Here is a 21,533-nt window from a genome sequence, read left to right on the forward strand (position 1 = left end):
CCTGGTTTAGGCCTGCCATAACCATATGTTCTATGGCCAACTTTTGAAACACTCGTGTGTGAGAAAGGCCCACAAGTGTGGCCAGGAGGAGACAGAGGGTCAACAAAATAATATGTCCTTATACGGACTTTTCGTTCCAGACAGACTCTAACCTGTCCCTCTGTCTGTTCGCCCGCGATCTTCTCACAGGCTGTAGAGTTAGCCGATGCCGAAATCATGATCGCTCGCATCTTTATTGGCCTATATGCGATCAAAAGGGGATGGCTCTCGAATATAATTCGTATTTAGAATTCCAGGTTAACTATGTTAAAAGCAAAAAAGAGTGACATCAACACAATGTTTTCTCTCTCAGACTTGTCTAACCACATTTTTAACATCTATCATAACAATAAAAGTTTTGAAATGTGATACGTCGGAACAGATCTAGAATGCTATTGACGTGAGTTGAACGGGTGAATATCAAACAACGCAAGTGGAAGGACAATGGCATAACAAGCTATGGTGTTTACTCAAAACCAATTCCTATATTTTATATTTTTCAAAAGGCGAAATAATGTGAGTCGCTTTTCAATGAATATAATTTGTTGAAATAACCTAAATATTCGGCTGAGGCCACTACCTCGGTGTTCTTAAGTGGAAAAAGAGGCACATCTTGTCCTCAATCGTTTGAAGATAGGGCATTCAAGGATAAAGACAAAGCCTTCTAGCAACCGGCCTGTGATTTTCCTTAGCCTTTTGCAGTATGACAAGACGTCCTGACAATAGGGAGTTTTCGCAAATCCCCCGAAACGCCGAACGCGAACGCCCATCCACGTCTAACGTGGAGGGTAGGCGTTCGCGTGGACGTTTCGGGGGTTTCGCGAAAACTCCCTCACGAGAAGGTCAAATTCTATTACGCATAAGTCCAAGCGTCGTGCGTATTCTCATTGCGTAGATATCCAACTCATGAACTGTTTCGGGGCTTCATCTCAGGCCGCATATCTCTCGCAGTAAATCCTGGTTGCGCATCTGGAATCCGATATCGAAATATCGGAAGGCGGCGTATATTTAAACCACTGGTTATGTCAGGTTGTCTCTATACAGGAGTTCGGCAGCTGGTCCACCATCAGGCCGATTTCGAGTACACTCCTGACGCAGAAGTGGACCGGCCTCAAGTCACCCCATCATTCCTTAACATAAAGGAAGTGCTTTTGAATGACGAACGAACTGCCTCGGGAGTTTAATCGTGAGACACTCCTCCTTGGCTCTCGTCCTAAGACGGTCCGCGTTATCTGTGGGTGATTGACATAAGCTGTGATGGATGACCGCAGGCGGAGTCGACACTTCACAATTGGCGCCCAAGTATAGTTGCATGCAATTAAACGCACATTTATAGAGAGTGGACGAATGCAGAGGAAATGGAATTCCGTCCGTGACGAGTTACCATTTTCTCAGTTGAAAACTAACCAATTTCAAAGTCACTTTATAGGCCAATAGCGCATGTTAAAAGGCTCATCCAGACGTCATGAAGGAAACTCTCTGGACCATGATACCTCTATTAAAAAGCATATATATATCAGGAGCCGAAGCTGTGTAGACGAACCAATATCATAAGTCTTAAAATTGTCTCACCTGAAGGTGAAATGTCGTAGACGGCTGTACTGGTAGTTCCCCGTCATAGGCCTTTCATAGTAGCGCAGATACCTGGGATGGTAATCATGGCCGCTGGACTGGGAGAAGTTGTAGGAAGACATGGTGATGATGTGGCTAGAGCGATCTCCGAGAAGAGAAATGCGACACCGCAAGCCAAGGATGGGTCACCGCAGGTTTCTCAAACAAGCGCGTCGGACTGCGACAGTGTCGGAGTGGCAGATGTACAGATGAACGTCCGACTATCTCAGTGACTCAAAGGCATTCACCACCGAATTTGAATTAAAAACATTTAGGCCTAGATAGCTTTTCTATGAATGAATGATGGCACCAAGACAATGCAAATATAGGTTATTGTCACTACAAAAACTTGTTTCGGACGACATGATTTGAAAAGACACTGTCAAAACTAGCCTACCTGAAAGGTCTGCAGTGGCCGAAATTAAACCGCCGATGTCTTGTTGTTCTTATTGAAAAGGGCATATTTTCGGTGTCGTAGGGCACAGAAGAGACAATTTCTTTTAATCTAGTGGTTGGTTTAAATCCCGGCTTTAAATTAGGTTGCAAGCTTGGGCATTTCAAAATGGCTATCAAACACTCTTCAGACATACAAATATATACAAATATTGTGCAGTGCAAACGAACTGTTTTTATCACTTATTTGCATTAACAGGGCTTTCTGTTCTCTTTCTCGATCAAGTCAGTCTCGTTTGATCAAGAGCAAACAAAATTTCGACCAACGTACGGATGGGATCTTTATGATATCACGTTCAAGATGAAAATCAGGTTATTCAAATAGCGCATTCTGCCTTGGAATAACAAATTGCAAAGGTTTTTTTTTTACTGCCATGATTTACTATTATTGTACAATTACTGTAATAAACCGTGACCGATAAACAATAATTATACGCTAGACATTCCCCTGCAATGTAGCCTCCCATTCCTGCTCGATCCTAATGTTTAAAAGAGGTGTTATACTCATGTAACAGACGGCTTAAATTTCTACGATAAATGGTTCATAAGAAGTAGACCCACTTTATTATAAATTATCCTAATCTTGAGGCTTCATCAAAACTTGAATTATTTTGACAATCATCACAGGCATATTACATATGATTTCTCTTCTGTGGATGATCGGTATAATTATTACAAGCCGTCACACACTCGCTCTGGGGTGACATTTTATTTTCGGCAGCACCTGCTGATATCTTTTATGTAAGGGCCGTGTACAAAACTATAGGAAGCATTAGAATCATTAGTACAAGTATCCTTCAGCTGTTGCCAGGATTGGTGAACATTTTATCGAAATACATTAGAAGATACAAATTGAAATCGTGATGTCCGAAAACTATACACTTTAGATAAGAACGTTTCATTTCATGACGCGTATTTAAACAAATTACATGTATAAGGACTTTTAAACTGTCTTTGGGCCGAATGTGGTTCAGTCCGAAAATGATTTAAAATAGGAAGTGACTACTTGGCAAGCCCGGCTTACCAAACAGCGACTTTTTCTTGTCTTGAATGGAGAGCCGAACTCATTAATATTAAAGTAAAGTCTCCAGCTCGCCAAACAGGGTAGATTTTTTACGTGTTTGGCAAGCCCGGCTGGCCGAACAGGGTGGCTTTTTAGTGCTGTTTGGCAAGCGGCTCTCCAAACAGGACAAAAAATGCCTGTTCGGCGAGCGGCTTGCCAAATAGACCCGGCCTTTAAAATATTAGATAACGTAAATGAGCCGAGATAGTGGTAAAAAGCTTAAAGAGGCATTACCCCCAGTTGAACTATGAGTATAAGAGAAACTTAAAGGGGAATCGCCCCAGTTTAATTATGGATAGACTCAATCTGAAAAAGATGATTAGATATAAAATATATAAGCGGTTTTGATTTCAACCTACACGTGCGGTAAGGGACGGGTTGGGTTCTTGACGGAACAGTCAGAGATTGTGTTGGAGTTAGTTGACTCAAGTTAGTTGTTCAGATCACCTATAAAGGTGATGCTCTCGCTTTGAGAATAATTGAGGCGTCACTGATTGTCTTCAAATTGGCTGTAGGTTGTTGTGACTGTTTGGTCGTGGACCTAAGCTGTACCTTCCCGGGTTGTTTGACATCACTTTAATTTCTTAGCGAACCTTAAACAGGAATGGTTATAATGATATTAGAAATGTTTTACACATCACTTGAGAGAGAGTTGGATCGGGTCAGTCTATCGAAAGGTGTTTTTTTCCACAAGTATACAGCTGTTGCGCTGGTTTGGGCTTGATGTCGCCATTTGGGTTCGTCGGGACAATTGGCCGTGGTCACAGATGCTTTCTTCCATAGGGGCCAGAGTGGTCAGAACCGACAAATTCTGACGACCCTGGTGATGGCTTCTCGAGTTGGTCGGGCATGACGTATCGGGGGTGTCGTGTTCGACTGGGCATGCGCAACAGTTGGGTACTTAGGGAAGGGACGCTCCAGATCCCGGGACTTCTGGAGAGATTGCCGAGAATTGATTTTGACGACTCACGAGACCTCTTGTTTTTACCCGTAATCAATCATCATTTAATTAAGTTCCAGTACACGGCCGGTAAACTTCTAGAATTGTACCTCCACAAAAGTGTCTCAACAAAAAATCTATTGATCACCCTACAACCGTTTTCCATTCAATTCGTCGACATCAACCTGGACAGACCCTTTGCAGGCTTCTATCGCCTGCACTGCAGGTCAAGATCTTGGACCTCTGGGGGACCCACACACCATAGGTTGGGTGTCCACTGACAATCTGGCTCTCACCTTTTAAGCCGGATCTCAGGGAGGACATCAGCGCTTGGTGACACTCATTAGGAAGGACGGGGGAAGGATATGCGTTTGAACACTGACACGTGGATCAAGGCGTCTATTTGCACGAGACAATGACATGATGAGATTAATATAGTCTGCATATTTTGTCAACCAGTGAGTTGATCTCGACAGTCTGGAAGAATCCTGGCCTATCATTCAGCTTTCAATAAACCAGTACTTCCTGGTCTTATCGGGATCTTATTGGAAAGTCGCAACGGTAGGCCTACCGTTAATTTGGTCCTGGACTGGCCAAGATAAAGTGTCAGCATTTACTGAGCTTGTTCTGTTCTAATAACCCAATAAAGGTTGTCACCATGTCCCTACTGTCAGCGAGTCACAACCAACGACGACAGTGCTGGTAATTTCGTTTGGTTAAATAAGCTGAAAAAAGATGGCAATAGCGTAAAAACTAAGCTAGTCTTGCGCATGCAGTTTACTGCGAGTATTACAAAAGCGTTACTGATTGTTTTGACAATTGTTCGAGATTCGTAATGGCTTTCTGCAAATTTCAGTTTTCTGTGTTAAAATAAAACCTGTTTTCCGGTTTAGCCGTCATTCTAAAATGCTGTTGGAACATGTGCTCACGTCTTTGGTAATGAAAATTTATATCTGAAATACATTTATAAAAAATCAGTCGTATTCTAACCATGTATTTGAGGTTGAAAGCAAACCATATTTTGACTTGTTTATATGTGGCTGCACTGTAGGCCCATACACTCGATACAGTGTGTCCCAGAAAAATTGTCTGTTTTGGGGTGTTTGGGTTCTAAGAATCAAAAACTGCCTGGTGTTAAACGACGTAGTACCATGCTGCATTTACATACAGGACTCAAAAAAGTGGACTCAACTAAGTAAGATGGGCCTAATTCAGTAATTGAGCGCATGTCCAGTATTCTTTCACTCTCTTTCAGATCTTAGTTGTACTCTTTGATTGCCTGATGGCAGCATGTCCCAGGGAACGCTCAAAGCTCGTGAGAAACATGCTTAAAAAGGTATGAACAGTTCCTACTAAAGCGTGAGGTGTTGTAGCCTACTGGACTTGTGGCACTGTCTGCATGGATCCTTTGAACAGTTCTAGCAAAATTGCAAAAAACACATAAATGCCACATCATGGGTATTTGGCATTTCAAAAACAACCCAATTTCATACTAATCTTATAGCAAACCACTTTGATTTCATGAAGGGAGATGTCAGAAGTATCATACATTTTTCTACAACACTGCATTTTCAAATGCACATTTAGTTGTCCAGCGTGAAAAATTGGACAATTGGACATTGCTCTTTTAATTCTCTTTGGCAGTAAAGTTGTGAAGCCAATGCAACTTTCAATTTCCAGCATGTGTTGCCCATCTACTCTGAGTTTGAAACCAATATGCCCAGTACCTGCCCTGTGTCAAAGGAGCGTGATGTATTTGGTGAACAGGAAGTGAAAAAGATCGAGGAAACACCGTCCAAATGGCAGTGCGACTATTGCGGGAAACAGTTCTTCTCTGAATATTTTCTGGATAAACACATGGACTTGAAACATGCAGATAAACTGAAAAGGGTGAGTCAAATAAAAACATTATGTGTTTAAAATTGACGACCCCATTTTCCTGTTTGGACTCTTCTAGTTAATGCATTAGAACAGTCCACTTCAGAAAGCGGGGTGTAAAGGTTAAGCTGGTTGAGGGATGCCTGTACAAGAGATACAGACCTGAACTTTTGTGCAAATCGACTTTAGATGACGTCATTGGTGCCCAAAACTTCTTCTTTTGTCCTCGATTCTAAAACCTATTTCTCGATTATAAAACTGATTTCTTGTTTTCAGGAGCCTGACACGACATGCCTGGCAGATTATTGTGACATATTCAGATGTGATGTGATTAGTGCCCAATATGCTGCTGATTACTGGACCAAAGCGTTATGCAAGGAAGATGAGCTGATTGGTCTAAAGAAGACTTGTCATGTAGGTGGACACATCTAAGTAGTCATCTGTAGTTCTGGTGGTTTTGGGGTCTTGTGGTTTTAGAAGGTGGTATAGTCCAAGCGCAAACATGATATTCTTGAGATGAGCTTGTCTTGTAGTCTATGACCGAAGACGGAGTCGCGAGGCCAATAACCCTGTGTTACTATCTTAACTTCCTTGGTTTCTACAACCGTTGTCTGTCTATTTGAATGTGTATTTTAGTGTTATAAAGTTAAAATATTATTTTCAGGAATTACTGGAACCTTGTGTCCCACGAGTTTTTGAAGCTCATGAAGAGAAACAGTTTAGAGGTATGCGAGTGATGAGTTTGTGTCCAGGTGTCTATGTCCATCAAGGCAAGCAAAAGATCCCACTGGAGTTAAGACCGAGACCTGTTGTGAATTTGTTAATGATGATGATGATGATGATTTTTATTATGATTGATAATGCAAGTGTAAGAAAGGCTTCCTATTTTCGCTCTCTAGAAACAATAAATCATGTTTTCTTTCACCTTTATTTTTCAGCTAAACTGTATGAGGTGACATGTAACTTTTTAACGTGTGAAAAAGTTTACGAAAAACTGGACAGCAATGTGAGTATGCACAGGAACTGCAATAGGTGTTCAGTTTGTTTTGTTTAGGGTGATCTCATGAAAAATCCTTTTAGTTGTAAATACAGCACAATGAATATTCCAAGTGACACCTGCTAAAATTCAGATTCAGCAGATTCAAAAATATTCATCAGCTTGATCATTATTTTCTCTATCAAACAATATTTGGAGGCTCTGTCACCAGGCCTTGAACAAAACTGGCAAGTCATGTATATCTTACAATTGAATATCATTTTATGTCATTTTAATTGTTTTTCTGTTTTTAACTTTCAGGAGAAGAATGTGTCTCTTGTCATCTACATCGTTGCATTGATCTTCTTGATCTTCTCTCTCATCATCTACTATGTGATAGCATATACACATTTCTAGTAAGTACATAAATATAAATTTATGAACACTTTCTCGACCCAAGTTTCACCCGGAACAGTACCCCTTTTCGGATCCCAAGGAAAAAACGTATCCGAGGTAGTGAATAAGTTTTTTTGGAAAGAGATTCCCCAAGACCAGAGCTTGCTGAATCAAAAGAGAAAAGATCACTCATGGGTCGGGAGAGGAGAGTAGGGCAGATGGATTTTCCCAAGATCCAAATTGAGCAGTCCTCGCCGGGAATCGAACCAACAATCTTCAGATAATGAGTCCTGACCTTGGATATCAAGAGTAATATTATCTTAATTCTTTTCCAGTGAGGAGCCAATATTCGACAGCCATCACCGATTTGAAGACGATGATGAGACTGAGGAGAACTTCCGTTACTACACGCAGACCAAGCAGCAAGTACGGAGTCGTTACATGCATCAGTATGCTGGGAGATGACACGGAGATGATGCAGATGCTGATGCCGATGATGAGGGTTGAGAGATACATGGAGGCCATTTTGGGCATCTTAGAATACACCAATGCTGAAAAACGGCTCTGTTAATGTGGAGTGGGAGTATGTGCAGTTACTTTAATGTGACACCACCATTCAAGCGGAGCAGGCGAAATTGAAATTTCGTCACAATGTTGTTAACTTGTATTGTAAATCTGTCTAGTCATTGTGTTGTATGCATTATGTATGTCCGCCAAAACTAGTCACATGTGTACTGGTTGCCAAATAGAGCATCCTAACTGCTTAATCGGGTCAGATTAGGCCTCTCTGTCGAGACAGTAGGCTGCTGTACTACATGATATGCACAGAACCGGCTATTTAGAAAAAAGCTATGGGTCTGTATTAGGCCTTTCTCTACACTTGCATTTGATACTAGGTTCACTTGGACTTTGTTTGCCGCGAGCATCAGGGCTGAAAAGTTCCAAGGCTTTGTGGTTGATTTGTATATTGATAGGACTTCTTCACCAAGTAGAATGTATCATGTCGTACAAATTAGTCACATTACATGGAGCTATATTCTGTAATAAAAAATAGAAAATAATCAAATTTGAATGTGTTCGTTTGAATTTTTCATACAGGTACATGTACATGTAGTGAATGGTGGCAAGGGCAACTCACTGACGTCACATACATGTAATGCAACCTGTGTACTGTACATGTAGTGTTGTATTCTGCAAGGAGGCACACCGAGACATACCTTTTTAGCTCTCATTATTGGTTGTACTTGGTAAAGGACAACAGATAGTGTGGTTGGGTCATACCTGGTGCAGGACAACTGGTCTTGCAAACTTCAAACTGACTAAAGTCATCGGAGACGGGCAAAATTCGAATTCTGAGACTGGCACACTCCCAACATCTACTGGACATCTCTTCAAGTACTACCAGTGTGGAACCTGATACTAGACAACTGGTTGGATATACCTGGTACAGGACAACTGATCTTGCAAACTCTGAACTGACCAAAATTGTCTGAAACTTGCAAAATCCCAATACATTGTATCTTCCAGACTACTCGAGTGGTACCTACATGTAATACAAGACAACCGTTTGTGTTGTACCTGGTAAACATGCAGAACAACTGGTCCCGCAAAAAGTCTGAACTGATCGTTGTTGCCTGATAAAACGTGGTCAAATTTCAGTATCTACCCGACAACACTTCCAAGTACTACATGTACTTGGATGAAACTTGATACAGGACAACTCGCCTGTGAAATTCCAATACATGTATCTCCATGCCAGCTCTTCAAGTACTATTGGAGTACTACATGTACTTGTACTTGGGTGGTACCCGTACAAGACAACTGGTGGTACCTGATACAAAACAACTGGTTTGGTTGTGCCTGGTACAGGACAACTGGTCTTGCGGGCCACAGCTGTCTCATTGTCTGAGGGGTCCGACAGTGGACACCTTCCTTGCTCTATCAGAACATAAAGATAACAACGATAAGTCATTTACAAATACTATTAGATTTAATGTTCCTCTCAGACACTGAATTCTACACAAAGATCTTCAAGAATTGCATATTAAAATCGCCCTCCCAGTATAAATACCTACAGTTACTCCCAATACAAAATACAAGAAAGCAATTTTAGCCACGTAATTTATGCTATCAGCAAATACTACTGCAAGTCTGCATTTTCGGAAATTCCTACAAACAAAATGAACTTATAACTAGAAGAGGCCACTTACTTTTTGTGTACACTATTATTGAGTCAGGCTGTTTGATTGTAAACTGGAAATATTTGCAACCTTTTTTTCTTACAGACTTTCAATACTGCCATTCATATGTTGACGGTAATCAAAATATCAGAAGTGTTTCAAGTAACCCAGCCTACATGTTATACAATTTTCTTTATAAACTTGTGATCCACTCCACAAATTGAGGTGTATAGACATTCCAAATAGGTGGCCTGGGTTTGCAGTCACTGATGATGAAATTATCTATCAGCGTGGGAGTCTATATAGGTATTTGTGATGAAACACACCCAATTATCAATTTTCAGAAAAGACGGTTTTTGACACCTTCATGACAAGACTGGACACACGTCAAAACAATACAAGCTTTTCATATCCAACTTTCGATGCTACATGTTAAGATTTTTTAAAGAACACTCATGGTTTCGAGCTCAAATCTTTGACACACACAGCAAGTACAGACACCCTTTGGTTCTGTTTGAAAAGTTAGATGGATGTACCTTTATATATTATCTCTGCAAGAGGAGACGATTAAGTTGAGAAAAGTTCCCAGGTTAAATTGTTCGTGTAATCTCATACAAAATTATACAAATTGCTAAAATAACAAACTCAAGCACACTTCATACAATAGTATAATACACTATAAAACGCTATGAAAATAAAACATTAAATAGCAATTCATAAATTACAAATGCAATAAATACGATAATCCAAAATTGTCCCACCAATTTGATCAGTTTGTGACATAGAGGGCCACAACATCTCAATAGATGTAAATTCATGAAAATTATATGGCTATTGAAAGGGTAAAAAAAATTATCTTAAAGTGGTTGGAAAACACCATGCCTTTTCCCTAGCTGTGTCTTGGACATCATTGAAGGTGGCTTCCTTGGACCAGTTTGAGGTTTTATTTGCCAACCAAACAAAAACAGGCCCACAGTAGCCATTCATGACCTGAAATCTGCTCAGACGTTTTTCTGGCCGGGTCATTTTAGATACACATGGTGGTTTCCCCGAGTCTGAAAGAGGGGACTCAAGTCTAACTCTGATTATTGCACCAACGAGGGATGCAAGAAAGTTATCAGCTATTATGAAAGAAGCCACATCTGGAATGTGTGAAACCAAAATTATAGAAAGATTCTAACCCTGTTGAAATATCAGCAAGAGAATATTAAGATATAGTATGCTGACAGTTAGCTCAATTACTATGTCAATAAGTAAATAAGTTAAAAGTTAAAAAATTGAGTATATTTTCTTCTAAATTCTTTCTCTAAACTGAGATTGTATACACAAATACTATATGAGATTCGTCAAATGATACTTTTGTTCAAATATACTGATTATGCTTTTGATTTGAGTAAAAAGATTTTGGTTTGTAAAAGGATTGTCCATGTATGAAGCATTACGTGTCATATATGACCAATCGCACCAAAATGGGTAGTAAGTCGCATTTTGGTCATATGGAGTTATCCACAAGTTCATATAGCTTAGAGTACAAGCTTAACTTAAACTACAAGTCTTCTCTTGAAACGACTTCATTAAAGTTGCATTAAAACAGTCTTTTGAATAGTATTTTAACCAAAACGTGTAATTGTCAATTGTTTGGCAGCAGATGTCACCAGAAGTTGATCGGTGCAGACGGATAGTCACACAGGCGAATCTGGCAATCTTTCACGAAGAATTTTGAATGTCCTCAAATAAAGAGGCTTCAGAGACAAGATCAATGTTGCAGACAATAGCTCATAACAAAGCAATTAAGACATAGCCGTTAAGCTGAGAGAGAACAGATTGCTTACGCATTAACTTAAAAAAATCACGAATACATGTAAAATATAATACCTAAGCAATACTATTGCAAATATTGCAAAATACATCGCAAAATCCTAAATCTTCAGGCAGTGAACAAGTTATGTGTGTCAGCTATGAATATGCTAAGTAATATAGGTCTTGCTTGCACAATACGCGAGTGGCTGTTTTACACCAAGCCGTATAGATATTGTATATTTCGCTTACAAAATGCCGTAGCAGAGCATAAAACTGAATGCTAGCCTATACTACATGTATATTCAAGCTAAGACACCTATCATCGTTTAAAAAACTGTTTTAAATTTCATATTAAAAAAATGATTATTTCTAAACACACCTCAAAGCCATAAATGTGATGAATGCAAAAAGGATTGACACAGATACACATGATCAGAGTGAATGACAAACTGCACTCTTGAAAATTTTGTCATAAAGTACATGGTTGTTTTCAAATTTATACGAGAACGGCCCACAAGTAGAACCTTTCAAAACTTCTGAATATTTCTACCTTTCAAATTTGATATTCGAATTTGAAAGAGGATCCATAAACATAAATTATTTTCACAAACTAAGGACAATGGACTTGGAAGAGCCAACATTTACCTTGATATCGATGATTGCCAGGGTTGTGAAAATCATTGATGGTCTGAATGGCCCCTTGCTGTCATGGAGTCTTTGATATACATAATAATCATAAAACAGACATAAATGCATTCATTCACATGTGAAAAACACACATAGTACACATCAATTGTATTATACATCAATATGGCACGTCATCTCAAACACCTGTGATCCCACAGGTTAAGAACATAAACAGGTTGAAATAAAAAAGTTGACCGATTGAAATACCAGCCATATTTTGGTCGTAAGAATGATTCACACAACTTTTTTAGGCAATTTTTTGCACCAAGCTGCTTGGGGCAGGAGCCTGGTGCTCCCTGGGGTAGCCTGGCAGTCTTCTGTTGCCCTTAGTTCAGCTTGGCACTCAAACAGGCTGATTAAAGTAGGTGGAAAGCCCTGGCAGTGTCCACCATGACATAAGCTTTACATGGACAAAAAATCAAAGTTAAAACCTTATTACACATAAAATTCTGAGACTGAAAACTGTACAGTCTCTGGTCAATTCCTAAAAGATTTACACCAGGAATTCTTCACCCAGTATTCCTCTAAAATGTGGTTTTCGACATGCCAATACATGTAATAAATGGAGTCGTAATAAACAATCAATTCTATCAAACCGACTCTGCAAGAACCATTTAAAACATTTTAAGACCCATACGAAAAACAGTGGTCTGATAACATTCCATTGATACCTTGTCTTCCAGTAAGATACAGTCTAAAGATCTCAACTTCAAAGTCATAATATTATTTTCTACTTGTATACAGAAGCTACACCATCCACTATGGATGACATGATCAATACACAGTGGAACCTGTCTACTAAGGACATGCACACTCAGGATTGACATTGACCAGTGCTGTCCTTATAAGAGAGGTGGCCTGTTTTGAGAGGTCAAATTGAATGGAAACAACCAATTTTGGACCGAAATTCGTGTCCTTGCAAGAGTCCTTAGGAAAGAGGTGTCAACTATATTTGATATCATCGACAATATTGGATGGTGTATCATCAAGAACATCGGATGATATATCATCCATTCAAGTAAGATATGCATGAAAACACAGACGACTAGCATGAAGGCTATTTACAAATTTACATGTACATGAATATGTACATGTTATATTGACAAGTCTAGAGTTGGAAAACAAGCTTATGTTATATGCAAAGTTAACACCAAACTTCCTGTAGGGTCAGTACAGTCCCTTTATGGAACAACTGACCCACTTCCTTTTAGAACATTTAGCTTTGTTTTTAGGGGGGCCATGATACGCTCAAAAAGCCTTCGAAAGTTTGGTTATAACTTTGAAAGTTTGATAGGTCAGACATCAACACGAAAAAGCCATTTTGAAAATTCTAGCACATCGCCAAATCTAACAGTTTCAAACGTCTCATGATCTACACATGTACTATTTGTCACATGATCATTATCAAGTCACATTGTCAGTATGAAGGTCACATGATCTACAACTCATGTCACATGATCAAAAGAATTAGGCTAGGATCTCATTCTACATTACCACTATCTAGTCACATGATCTATCAAGATGAGCTACATGTAGTATCTTAATCTAAATTCCCATCTTTTTTATGCCAATGAGCTATTGAGTTTTGGAAAAAAATAGTCATTTTTAAATGAGGTAGCGGCCTATCGAATCCACTAGGAGGCCCATGGTGTCATGTGGCCCTTCCGTGTTCACTGAATGGTTGACATTTCATACCAGAAAACAACAACAATGTAAAACAATGACGGCACAACATCCTGCGTAATGTCCTGTGACGTCACCGACAATGTCATCAGCTGTTGGCACTGGCGTTTCAATGTTTACACCGGACCTGAAAAAGTACACGACTCATTGCCCAATCAAATGGGATTTATCATCCGTCTGCTTCCTCATTGAAAAATGCTTTAAAAATGTAGATTATTGCAAGAATTCAAAAAATAAGCACCAAGAAAATGATCCGTTTCGAAAATTTGCCAAATATCCTGTTTGACCGTGAGACAGCACCAAAGTGGATGATGGCCTTAAAAATGTCCCTGATGATCTTCAGCAGATGTGGACATATAATCATTATCAAACTAAGAGCTTGTTCCCTTCCCCACAAAACATATACAGAAGCCATAGCTCAGAAATACTCCTAAAACGACGTTGTACTCGGTCAGGCAGAGAAAGTTGATTATCCAGTTCTGGTGCAGTCGATCAACCACATCTCCTCTGCATGTATTCATGTTTTTCTAGGAATGACTTGGAATCAAACATGGATCTACAGAAGTGAGATTCGCCAATGCAAAAACCATATTGGATTCACCCTCTGACCAGAAACGAACAATTTAATCCCCTTTTACTTTGCCTCAGACTAGCTTGGTCCAATCGTCCTCGTTGGGTTGCACGCCATCGTCATCTGCACCAGGCTGGACTGCTTCGTCTTTGTCATTCAGGACCTGAACCACGACAACTTCTTCATAGTTTGGTGGATCAGACTGCAAAGGAATACGGAAAACCTTTCATGGAGTGCAAGGGACAATTCCTTTCAGAAGGGCGCAGTAACTGTTTTAAAAAAAAGGCACCAGTTTTCAGAAAAAAAGGGTGCACTTCAAATGGAGATTGATGAAGGAAAAGCAGCATTCGTGAAGGAAGACATTTCAAGGTCACCCTTCAGAGGAGCAAACAATTCTTATCATTAAAACACCATTACCTCAGGCTCTGCATCAACTGGTTCAATGACTGTGACATCTGGGACTTCTTCCTGCTCATCCAACTTTTTCTTGACCAATTCCTCTGGTTCCTCCGTCACCACCAGTGGTTCCTCATCCGGTTCCTTCTTCTTGATAAGCGGCTCGTCGGCATCCGTCATCGGCGGTACGATCTGCGTGATGCTCGAGCTGTGTTTAGGTATACTCTGGTGACTCCCCCCATGGTTGCTGTTCTGATGCAAGCTGTGATAGCTCGAGTGCATGTTTTGGGAGAGGCGGATGTTTTGAGCATCTCCGTTCATGCCATCTGACCCTTTACTTAGCGGGCGGCCGTTCTCCGTTGCCTGATACACTGCAGAGAAAGAAAACCAATGATGTACAAATGTAGCCCAACAATCAGCCAGGATATTCTTTTAACATTCTAAAGATGTATAACGTAGCTGCAATTGCCACGTGGTGCAAGTAGTCACAGAAAAGAACCTACCGTCTGTCACAAAAATTTCAGTCAGTTTGACACAGCTATGATTGCTTGCTGTCCAAACATTAGACTTCAGAACCTTGACAAACAGGGATATCTGTTGCCAGACATCATATTACCCACCCAGGCTAGGATAAGGTAAATGTGGGCATACCTGCACTGTGGCTGCCTCCCTTCTTTCTGAATCTGATGAATCCAGCCACACAGATGACAGAGATGAGAGTGACACAGGCGAGAGTAATCCACACCCACAGCAGGTTTGGGCCCTTCATATGAGTCAGCATTTCTGAAAGACGAAACAAAAAATTGGATTTTGGTTGCGAAGTTCTAGAGCACCTTTCTGAATTCTTCAAGAGTTGCTGGAAATGGGGTCTGGACTAGTCTATGACTTTCACAAATTTGTCAAACAAAGCAATCTGAGCTTTGCTCAAGCTTCAGGAACTGAGACAAGGCATTGTTTGACGTACCTTTTTCCTTGGCATCAATGATTGGCTTGCAATTGTCCCTCGCTTTCTCTTCACATTCCTTCTTGTCTTCGCCCTTACAGTCGGGTGTGCCGTAACAGGGGTCTGAAAATGTCAAATGAAATCTGTGAGCCTTTGCTTTGTTTTGAGTATTGCTGTTTGAACAAATAACCATGAATTCTACAGGGATGGAGAGTGTCAGGCAAAGTTGATAAGTGTTATAAGGCGAACTTTTCATATTTTCAAAATGATAGCAAGGTCAGGGAAGAGACAGCTTACCACACATGTACTCAAAATCCACACAACGCCTGTCGGCACACTCAAATCGCCATCCACAACTAGCAGTCGGTGTTGGTTTAATGTCTGAAATAGAATACAACAAATGTTATCATGTCATGAAGAATTATTATAGCACAGATACTCTCAAATCCCTCTTTTTTTGTAACTATCACCCAACTGCTAAGGAACTTTTTAATAATTTGTGTGCATCACCCCTTGCAACATACACTGGGTCTCTATTTTCATCACAAGATGTCAAAATGACACAACATCATGGCGGTGCATGTTTGCACTCCTAGTCTGCCATCCTAAGGAGAGCGCACAAAAGCGGAGAGCAACACATTTTGACTCTGACTTACTTTCACAGCGCGCTTCATCGGCATTGTCACCACAGTGATCGTAGTTGTCACATTTGAATCGAGCGGGAATACACCGGCCAGACGTCACACAGTAGAATCCTTTGGAAATGGAGTTGTCAAACTCAAGTTCACAATCTGTAAGCGAAACAAAACAGCCATATGAAGAGGGTCAGAATATGATTCCCTTTGTGCGTGTTTTCCCCCAACATGCATGCACAAAGGGAAGTAAACAAAAAATGGCTCTACCTCTGTTCAAAGGGTTCAAGTCCAGAACGACTTCAGACTTCAGCCAACACGCAAAGAGGCAAGATGTTGTCCTGTTGTCCCTTGAAGGCCAGGAAATACCTACAAAAGGCTTACCTTCTAGATTCAGGGACGATTTGCTATTGAAAGCAGCATAAGCAAACGTGATTGAATCGGCTATCGTGAACCGTCCCTTGATACGGAGATAAAGACCGCGGAATGATGTGAATCCCTTGTCAGGCTGGAATGACGATAAGTTCCGACAGTTCTTCAGTTCCTTGCACTCGGCCAACAGGTTCCCGTCACTACTGTTGCCCTCATGGACCCTGATGCTCCAGTCCTTTGACGATGCTGTAACGAGACCATGGATAATTGTCAAGGGGACACAAGAGAGGTTAAGCCACTACAGTCCAGTGGCCCCTGGCTAGCAACTTTTAAATTATACGAATCATCAGTCCAGTAGATTCTATACCAGTGTTCTCTCCAAAGCTATCTGTCAAGGCGGCCCACCCTCCCTTGGTAGCTTACCACCCTACCTTTTGGAAGAAGCCAACCGCCCTTGCTGGAGACTTTTAAAAGGGTTTCTTGACATATTTCAAACGGAACATCAAAAGCCAACTCTTACCTGATGTGAAGATATCAGTAACCTTGAGATAGGCCCTAAGCCCCTTTGGTGGGATGACTCTCCACAGGTAGTCATAGGGCGAGTCCAAAATCTTGCGGCCGAGTTGTTTTTGTACATAACCATAGTCGGACAATCCATTCAGCTTGTAGGTGTCTGAAAATAGATGTAGGCAGAGATGAAATGCAATTGCCTGTATCAGCACTTTATACTGTACAACTGCACTATTTCAAAGTGCTAAAAGTTCTTAACATGGGCAAAACAAAGCTTCTCCGAAGGGATTTGAACCCACAACTTCTTGATCAGAAGACCGATGCTCTGGAAACCACAAAAATGAGTTATCACATAACTATAAATGAATACTTACACACTTCAGGCTGGTTGGGACGTTCTGAAAGAAAAATCAGAAATTTTATTTGAAGAATTGATTCTGGAAAAGATACACAGGTCTTCTTTTTCTGCAACAAGGTATTAGTCTCATCAACGTCTGGTATGGTGAAGTGCTGTCTCTAAAAATCATTTGGAGTACATGTCAAAAGCACACATTTTCATTTAAGCTCAATACATGTAAGATAATGCGAGTATTTCATTGATACTTACCTGATACAAAGCTGTAAGTCAATTTGAAACCAAGATTATTAACTTTGAACATCTGTTGGGTGCCGGCATAGAATTCGAGGAAGAGAGTGTTTGTTTCTGAGATGTGAGCTCCTCTGGAAAGGCCCTTAATGTCGATGAAGTCACCGGAGGCCTTGTCCGAGTCGTACACCTAAAGTTCAAAGGAAAAAATACAGTGGAACCTCTCCAAGCAGACACTTCTCTCCTAAGGACACCCTCTCTATTAAAGACACCCTCTCTAATAAAGACACTGCATATGGTCCCAAATTGGTCATTTCCACTGACATTGACCTCTGTAGTCAGGACAATTCTGAATTAAGGACAGCGTATAGTGATGTTTGCATCTGGTATCAAAACCAATATTTCGATAGTGAGTAAGACATCATAAGCCACAAGACTATTTGTTCCGAAAATATGATTATAATAATAATAATACGAGTCTTATATAGCGCAGTATCCAACCATTAACTGGTCGCTCAAAGCGCTTGATAGGCCTCTTTAAAAAGCAAATGTTTAAGTTGTCCCTTGAAAGATAACAGAGAGCTGCAGTTCCTAACAGTTGAAGGAAGTTTGTTCCACAGCTATTATCTGCCACAAATGTTCATATCAATCTTACCCTAATCTTGCTGTCAAAATCGAGATCAAGGTCGTCAAAGACAATCATGACGAACCCAGTTGCCACTGTGTTTCTCAGCAGGTAATTGTAGGTGGTGCCGCCCTGGTAGCCAGTGGGGAAACCATGAGAGCGGAGAATGCCTTCGCTGTCGGCACCAACGAATGTCGGAGCATTTTCTGAAATAGAAAATAATGAGATAAAGTTACGGATGAAACTAAATCTGAAATAGAAAATAATGAGATAAAGTTACGGATGAAACTAAATCGGGGGTTGAAGCATTTTCTGAAATAGAAAATAATGAGATAAAGTTACGGATGAAACTAAATCGGGGGTTGAAGGTTTTTTAGGGTCAATACCGACAGTCTAATGGCCAGGCCAACAGTGCACAGAACACTCACCACTTGCTGAATATGATATCTTCCATCTCCTCTCCTCTGCTCCGTAAGAATAGCTACTGTAGCAGAAACGAATCTGGACATTCGGCGTCTTCGATGTGTAAACTGTCTGATTCTGAAAACCCTCAAACTTTTTGAGTCCTTCTTTGCCAGTCGGCTCATTGATGAGGAAGTATTCACAACTGAAAGAGAGAAGGCGGTCACTTTAAAAAGTCTAGAGCTAGGTAGGATGGCATGGGTGCTTTAAGTGGTGAGCTGCCAAGGTAGGGTGGGACACCCTGACAAATGGCCCTGTGGGGAACACTGAGTCACAAGATTCACTTACAGGTTATACATGTCGCAATAGTCTTCTGTCATAGATGACTCGATATCGGGAGTCGTACACTTCGGAAGCGAGAAGTCTTCAAATGTCACTTGGATGATGCAGTTCAAGCATGCTTTCAGCTGGACGTCACAAACGAGTTGAATCTTCTGGTAGGATTCTGGGTAGGATGGCGATGTGATCACACCGCTTTCGCCGACTTTCAGCTCACGGACGAGATTACTGCCAAACAGACATTCTTCACCTGGAATTGAGTTGGATATTTGTCTGACTGTAGAGGACAGTAGATATTTTGAGAAAATATATCAATTTCAATACCAGTCATTATGTTATCCAGTGAAATCAAACATAACAGTTGTTGAAAAAATGTCATATTCAGAAAGTGCATGCTCATCAGGAGCTTTCCAGTGAATGGTGGTTACATGTACCTTACCATGTCTTCAGGAAGACTAGACTTTTAAAGGTAATCTAATGTTTTGCCATGTACTTACCCTTTATTAGGATGACACAAGTCAGGATCAAGTAGATTGAGATGAGACTGGTAGCGGGAGTTCTCTTCATGTTGGAAAGATAGCTGTTTAGGACAACACAGGAAGGGCATGAAGAGCTGAAAAATATGCACAAAATTTTGATTATAAAAATTAAACACTAAGACGATTGAACAATAACGCTGAATGTGGACTAGACAGCCTAAATATTTCAGTACACAAATTCTATAACAAATAGGCAGAATTTTTCTACTTTAATATAGAAATTCTTTTACACCATCGCTTTTTTTTCGAAACATCTGGAAAATCATCTAGTAATACAGGATGCTACTATCATTTTATCAGCGTCAATTTCATCGGTGACCACAAAAAACATGAAATAGGGAACCAAGTTGCACAATTGACAATTTAATTTACTAAGTATATAGTCATGATTCAATAATGCCTGTTGATAGCTGTACTGTCCAATTTGACTTTGTTCACATCAGGTGAATTGCTCAATAGCAGATGGATCTCACCCCACGTCACTTTCAGAATTCAATTGCTTGCAGGACACTGTAAAGATGACACTGCATGGAACTGAAACATATCCAACATCACATGCTTATTAAGAACAAGTTTTTATATCACAAAGGAAATTGCAATGCAATTGACCTCACATCCTATTGAAAAATCCAACCATTAGGATTAGGTTGGACTTCAATCCCTTTCACTTCAACTGACCTTCCATGACTATTGCAAAGAACTTGTTGAAATCAAACTTAATCCTACGACGGTGAACTCATCCAAAATACTATGTAACATGACTCAAAACAAAGTAACTGAGGTTTGCCACATCTTCTTTCACTTTAACCGGAATGATATAATCATATGAAAATTGCATAGAAGTTTAATGCTACTTTAGAACCAATTCAAATCACAGAACCATTGAAATCACCCAATATTCAATAAAACTGAAATGAAACATAAAATGAGAGTGAAACAATTACAAAGACTCTCCATGAATGAATTTCAAACAGATTGAGACATGAGAGAGAATGTATACAAACTACTTAATTTGAGAAGAATATAACGATCCATACAGAGAAATCTAGCAGTTTGATGTATTTCACAAGGCTTGCCTATGCACATCCACTTTCATCTTAGATTGCCCCAGGCATCAAACCGCCCATGAAGAATAAAGACCAGATGAAAGAAATATAAGCCTGCTATTCCTCCGATTTGTTATTGCTGTGCTGGGTTATAAATGGAACGTCTGCTATACTAAAGTGGCCAAAGCAGCTCAAGTATGAATAACTGCAGTAAACAGACTGTGGTGACTCATACATATCCTATTTGCTGAAAGATGTGAAGTGAAATAAAACGAATGAACCAGCTCAGTCGAGTCTACTAATAATAATATTTTCTTTATTATTCATCATCAAAGCAACAATGCTACCACATCACACATCAATTACTATCTAGGGAATAATTAAGAGTTATGATTAAGTTAGAACGTGAGAAATGATGCATGGCGGCAACACCGATCTAAACCACAGATAAGCTCCTGTTTCATCAAAGCAAGATAAAAGCATTGTGAAATGTCAGAGAAGCCATATCGGCCCCTCCCTCTTCATCAACCAAATTCACCTCCAAAACCACTAAATACATTTCTCAAAACCGGGCACTTTAATCTAACGAGATAGATAAATTGAATAAACCAAAGGAATACTTACATGAAGCCACGAGGCTGGCGTTTTTAGACAATTAAAGACTCATTTTTGTCTCACCGTTTCATTGATACAATGACTTTTATGAATCATCAGCCGGTTGGTAGTTGCTGTTGAATGTAACAAAACTTTTTTCATCAACCAGATGTAAAGTGAAAAAATCAGACTATATCTTTCATAAAACCTAATAAAATTTCAAGAATTCAGGTAATTTTTAATTTATTTTAGTTTAAAATCATCACAGGAGC

The 21,533-nt window shown here is 40.0% G+C and overlaps 3 protein-coding genes across 4 annotated transcripts in view; 1 reads left to right on the top strand and 2 right to left on the bottom strand.

Moving 5' to 3' along the window:
* The window catches only part of LOC135495518 (protein-glutamine gamma-glutamyltransferase K-like), a 28,789-nt gene extending 26,662 nt beyond the window's left edge, over positions 1–2,127 (bottom strand). Inside the window, exon 1 of one of the 2 annotated variants that reach the window (XM_064784245.1) lies at positions 2,048–2,127. In XM_064784245.1, the coding sequence (XP_064640315.1) occupies positions 2,048–2,112 (65 nt within the window). In that variant the 5' untranslated portion in view covers positions 2,113–2,127. Of the gene's footprint in view, positions 1–1,611; positions 1,889–2,047 lie in introns of those variants that run through there. The other variant, XM_064784243.1, reaches the window with a different exon arrangement.
* Positions 2,128–4,940: 2,813 nt separating this feature from the next.
* On the top strand, positions 4,941–8,402 carry LOC135495880 (uncharacterized). The gene is made up of 8 exons (XM_064784878.1): positions 4,941–5,042; positions 5,362–5,442; positions 5,787–5,996; positions 6,261–6,398; positions 6,649–6,709; positions 6,923–6,990; positions 7,282–7,376; positions 7,692–8,402. The coding sequence occupies exons 1-8, from the start codon at positions 5,013–5,015 to the stop codon at positions 7,819–7,821; spliced, it is 813 nt and encodes a 270-aa protein (XP_064640948.1). The 5' UTR covers positions 4,941–5,012; the 3' UTR covers positions 7,822–8,402.
* Positions 8,403–9,357: 955 nt separating this feature from the next.
* Positions 9,358–21,372, bottom strand: LOC135495955 (uncharacterized). Its single transcript, XM_064785004.1, has 15 exons — positions 21,292–21,372; positions 19,580–19,695; positions 19,092–19,332; positions 18,770–18,948; positions 18,372–18,547; positions 17,738–17,906; positions 17,505–17,528; positions 17,141–17,293; positions 16,633–16,866; positions 16,273–16,407; positions 15,914–15,997; positions 15,638–15,739; positions 15,325–15,456; positions 14,695–15,044; positions 9,358–14,479 (listed from the first exon to the last, which is right to left on the bottom strand). Exons 2-15 carry the CDS (start codon positions 19,647–19,649, stop codon positions 14,351–14,353), a joined length of 2,178 nt encoding a protein of 725 aa, XP_064641074.1. The 5' UTR covers positions 19,650–19,695; positions 21,292–21,372; the 3' UTR covers positions 9,358–14,350.
* Positions 21,373–21,533: the final 161 nt, after the last annotated feature.

This window comes from Lineus longissimus, chromosome 11 (genome assembly GCF_910592395.1).
Source record: "Lineus longissimus chromosome 11, tnLinLong1.2, whole genome shotgun sequence".
In the NCBI taxonomy this organism is placed as follows: domain Eukaryota; kingdom Metazoa; phylum Nemertea; class Pilidiophora; order Heteronemertea; family Lineidae; genus Lineus; species Lineus longissimus.

Excerpts from the sequence above, each read along its gene's own strand:
- LOC135495880 (XM_064784878.1), top strand. The coding sequence starts at position 5,013 with ATGCTGTTGGAACATGTGCTCACGTCTTTG. Across the intron at positions 5,997-6,260 it reads ATGCAGATAAACTGAAAAGG|GAGCCTGACACGACATGCCT; the intron begins GTGAGTCAAATA and ends TCTTGTTTTCAG. Across the intron at positions 7,377-7,691 it reads ATAGCATATACACATTTCTA|TGAGGAGCCAATATTCGACA; the intron begins GTAAGTACATAA and ends ATTCTTTTCCAG.
- LOC135495955 (XM_064785004.1), bottom strand. The coding sequence starts at position 19,649 with ATGAAGAGAACTCCCGCTACCAGTCTCATCTCAATCTACTTGATCCTG. Across the intron at positions 18,949-19,091 it reads TATTGCGACATGTATAACCT|TTGTGAATACTTCCTCATCA; the intron begins GTAAGTGAATCT and ends TCTCTCTTTCAG. Across the intron at positions 16,408-16,632 it reads ATCGTCCCTGAATCTAGAAG|ATTGTGAACTTGAGTTTGAC; the intron begins GTAAGCCTTTTG and ends TTTCGCTTACAG.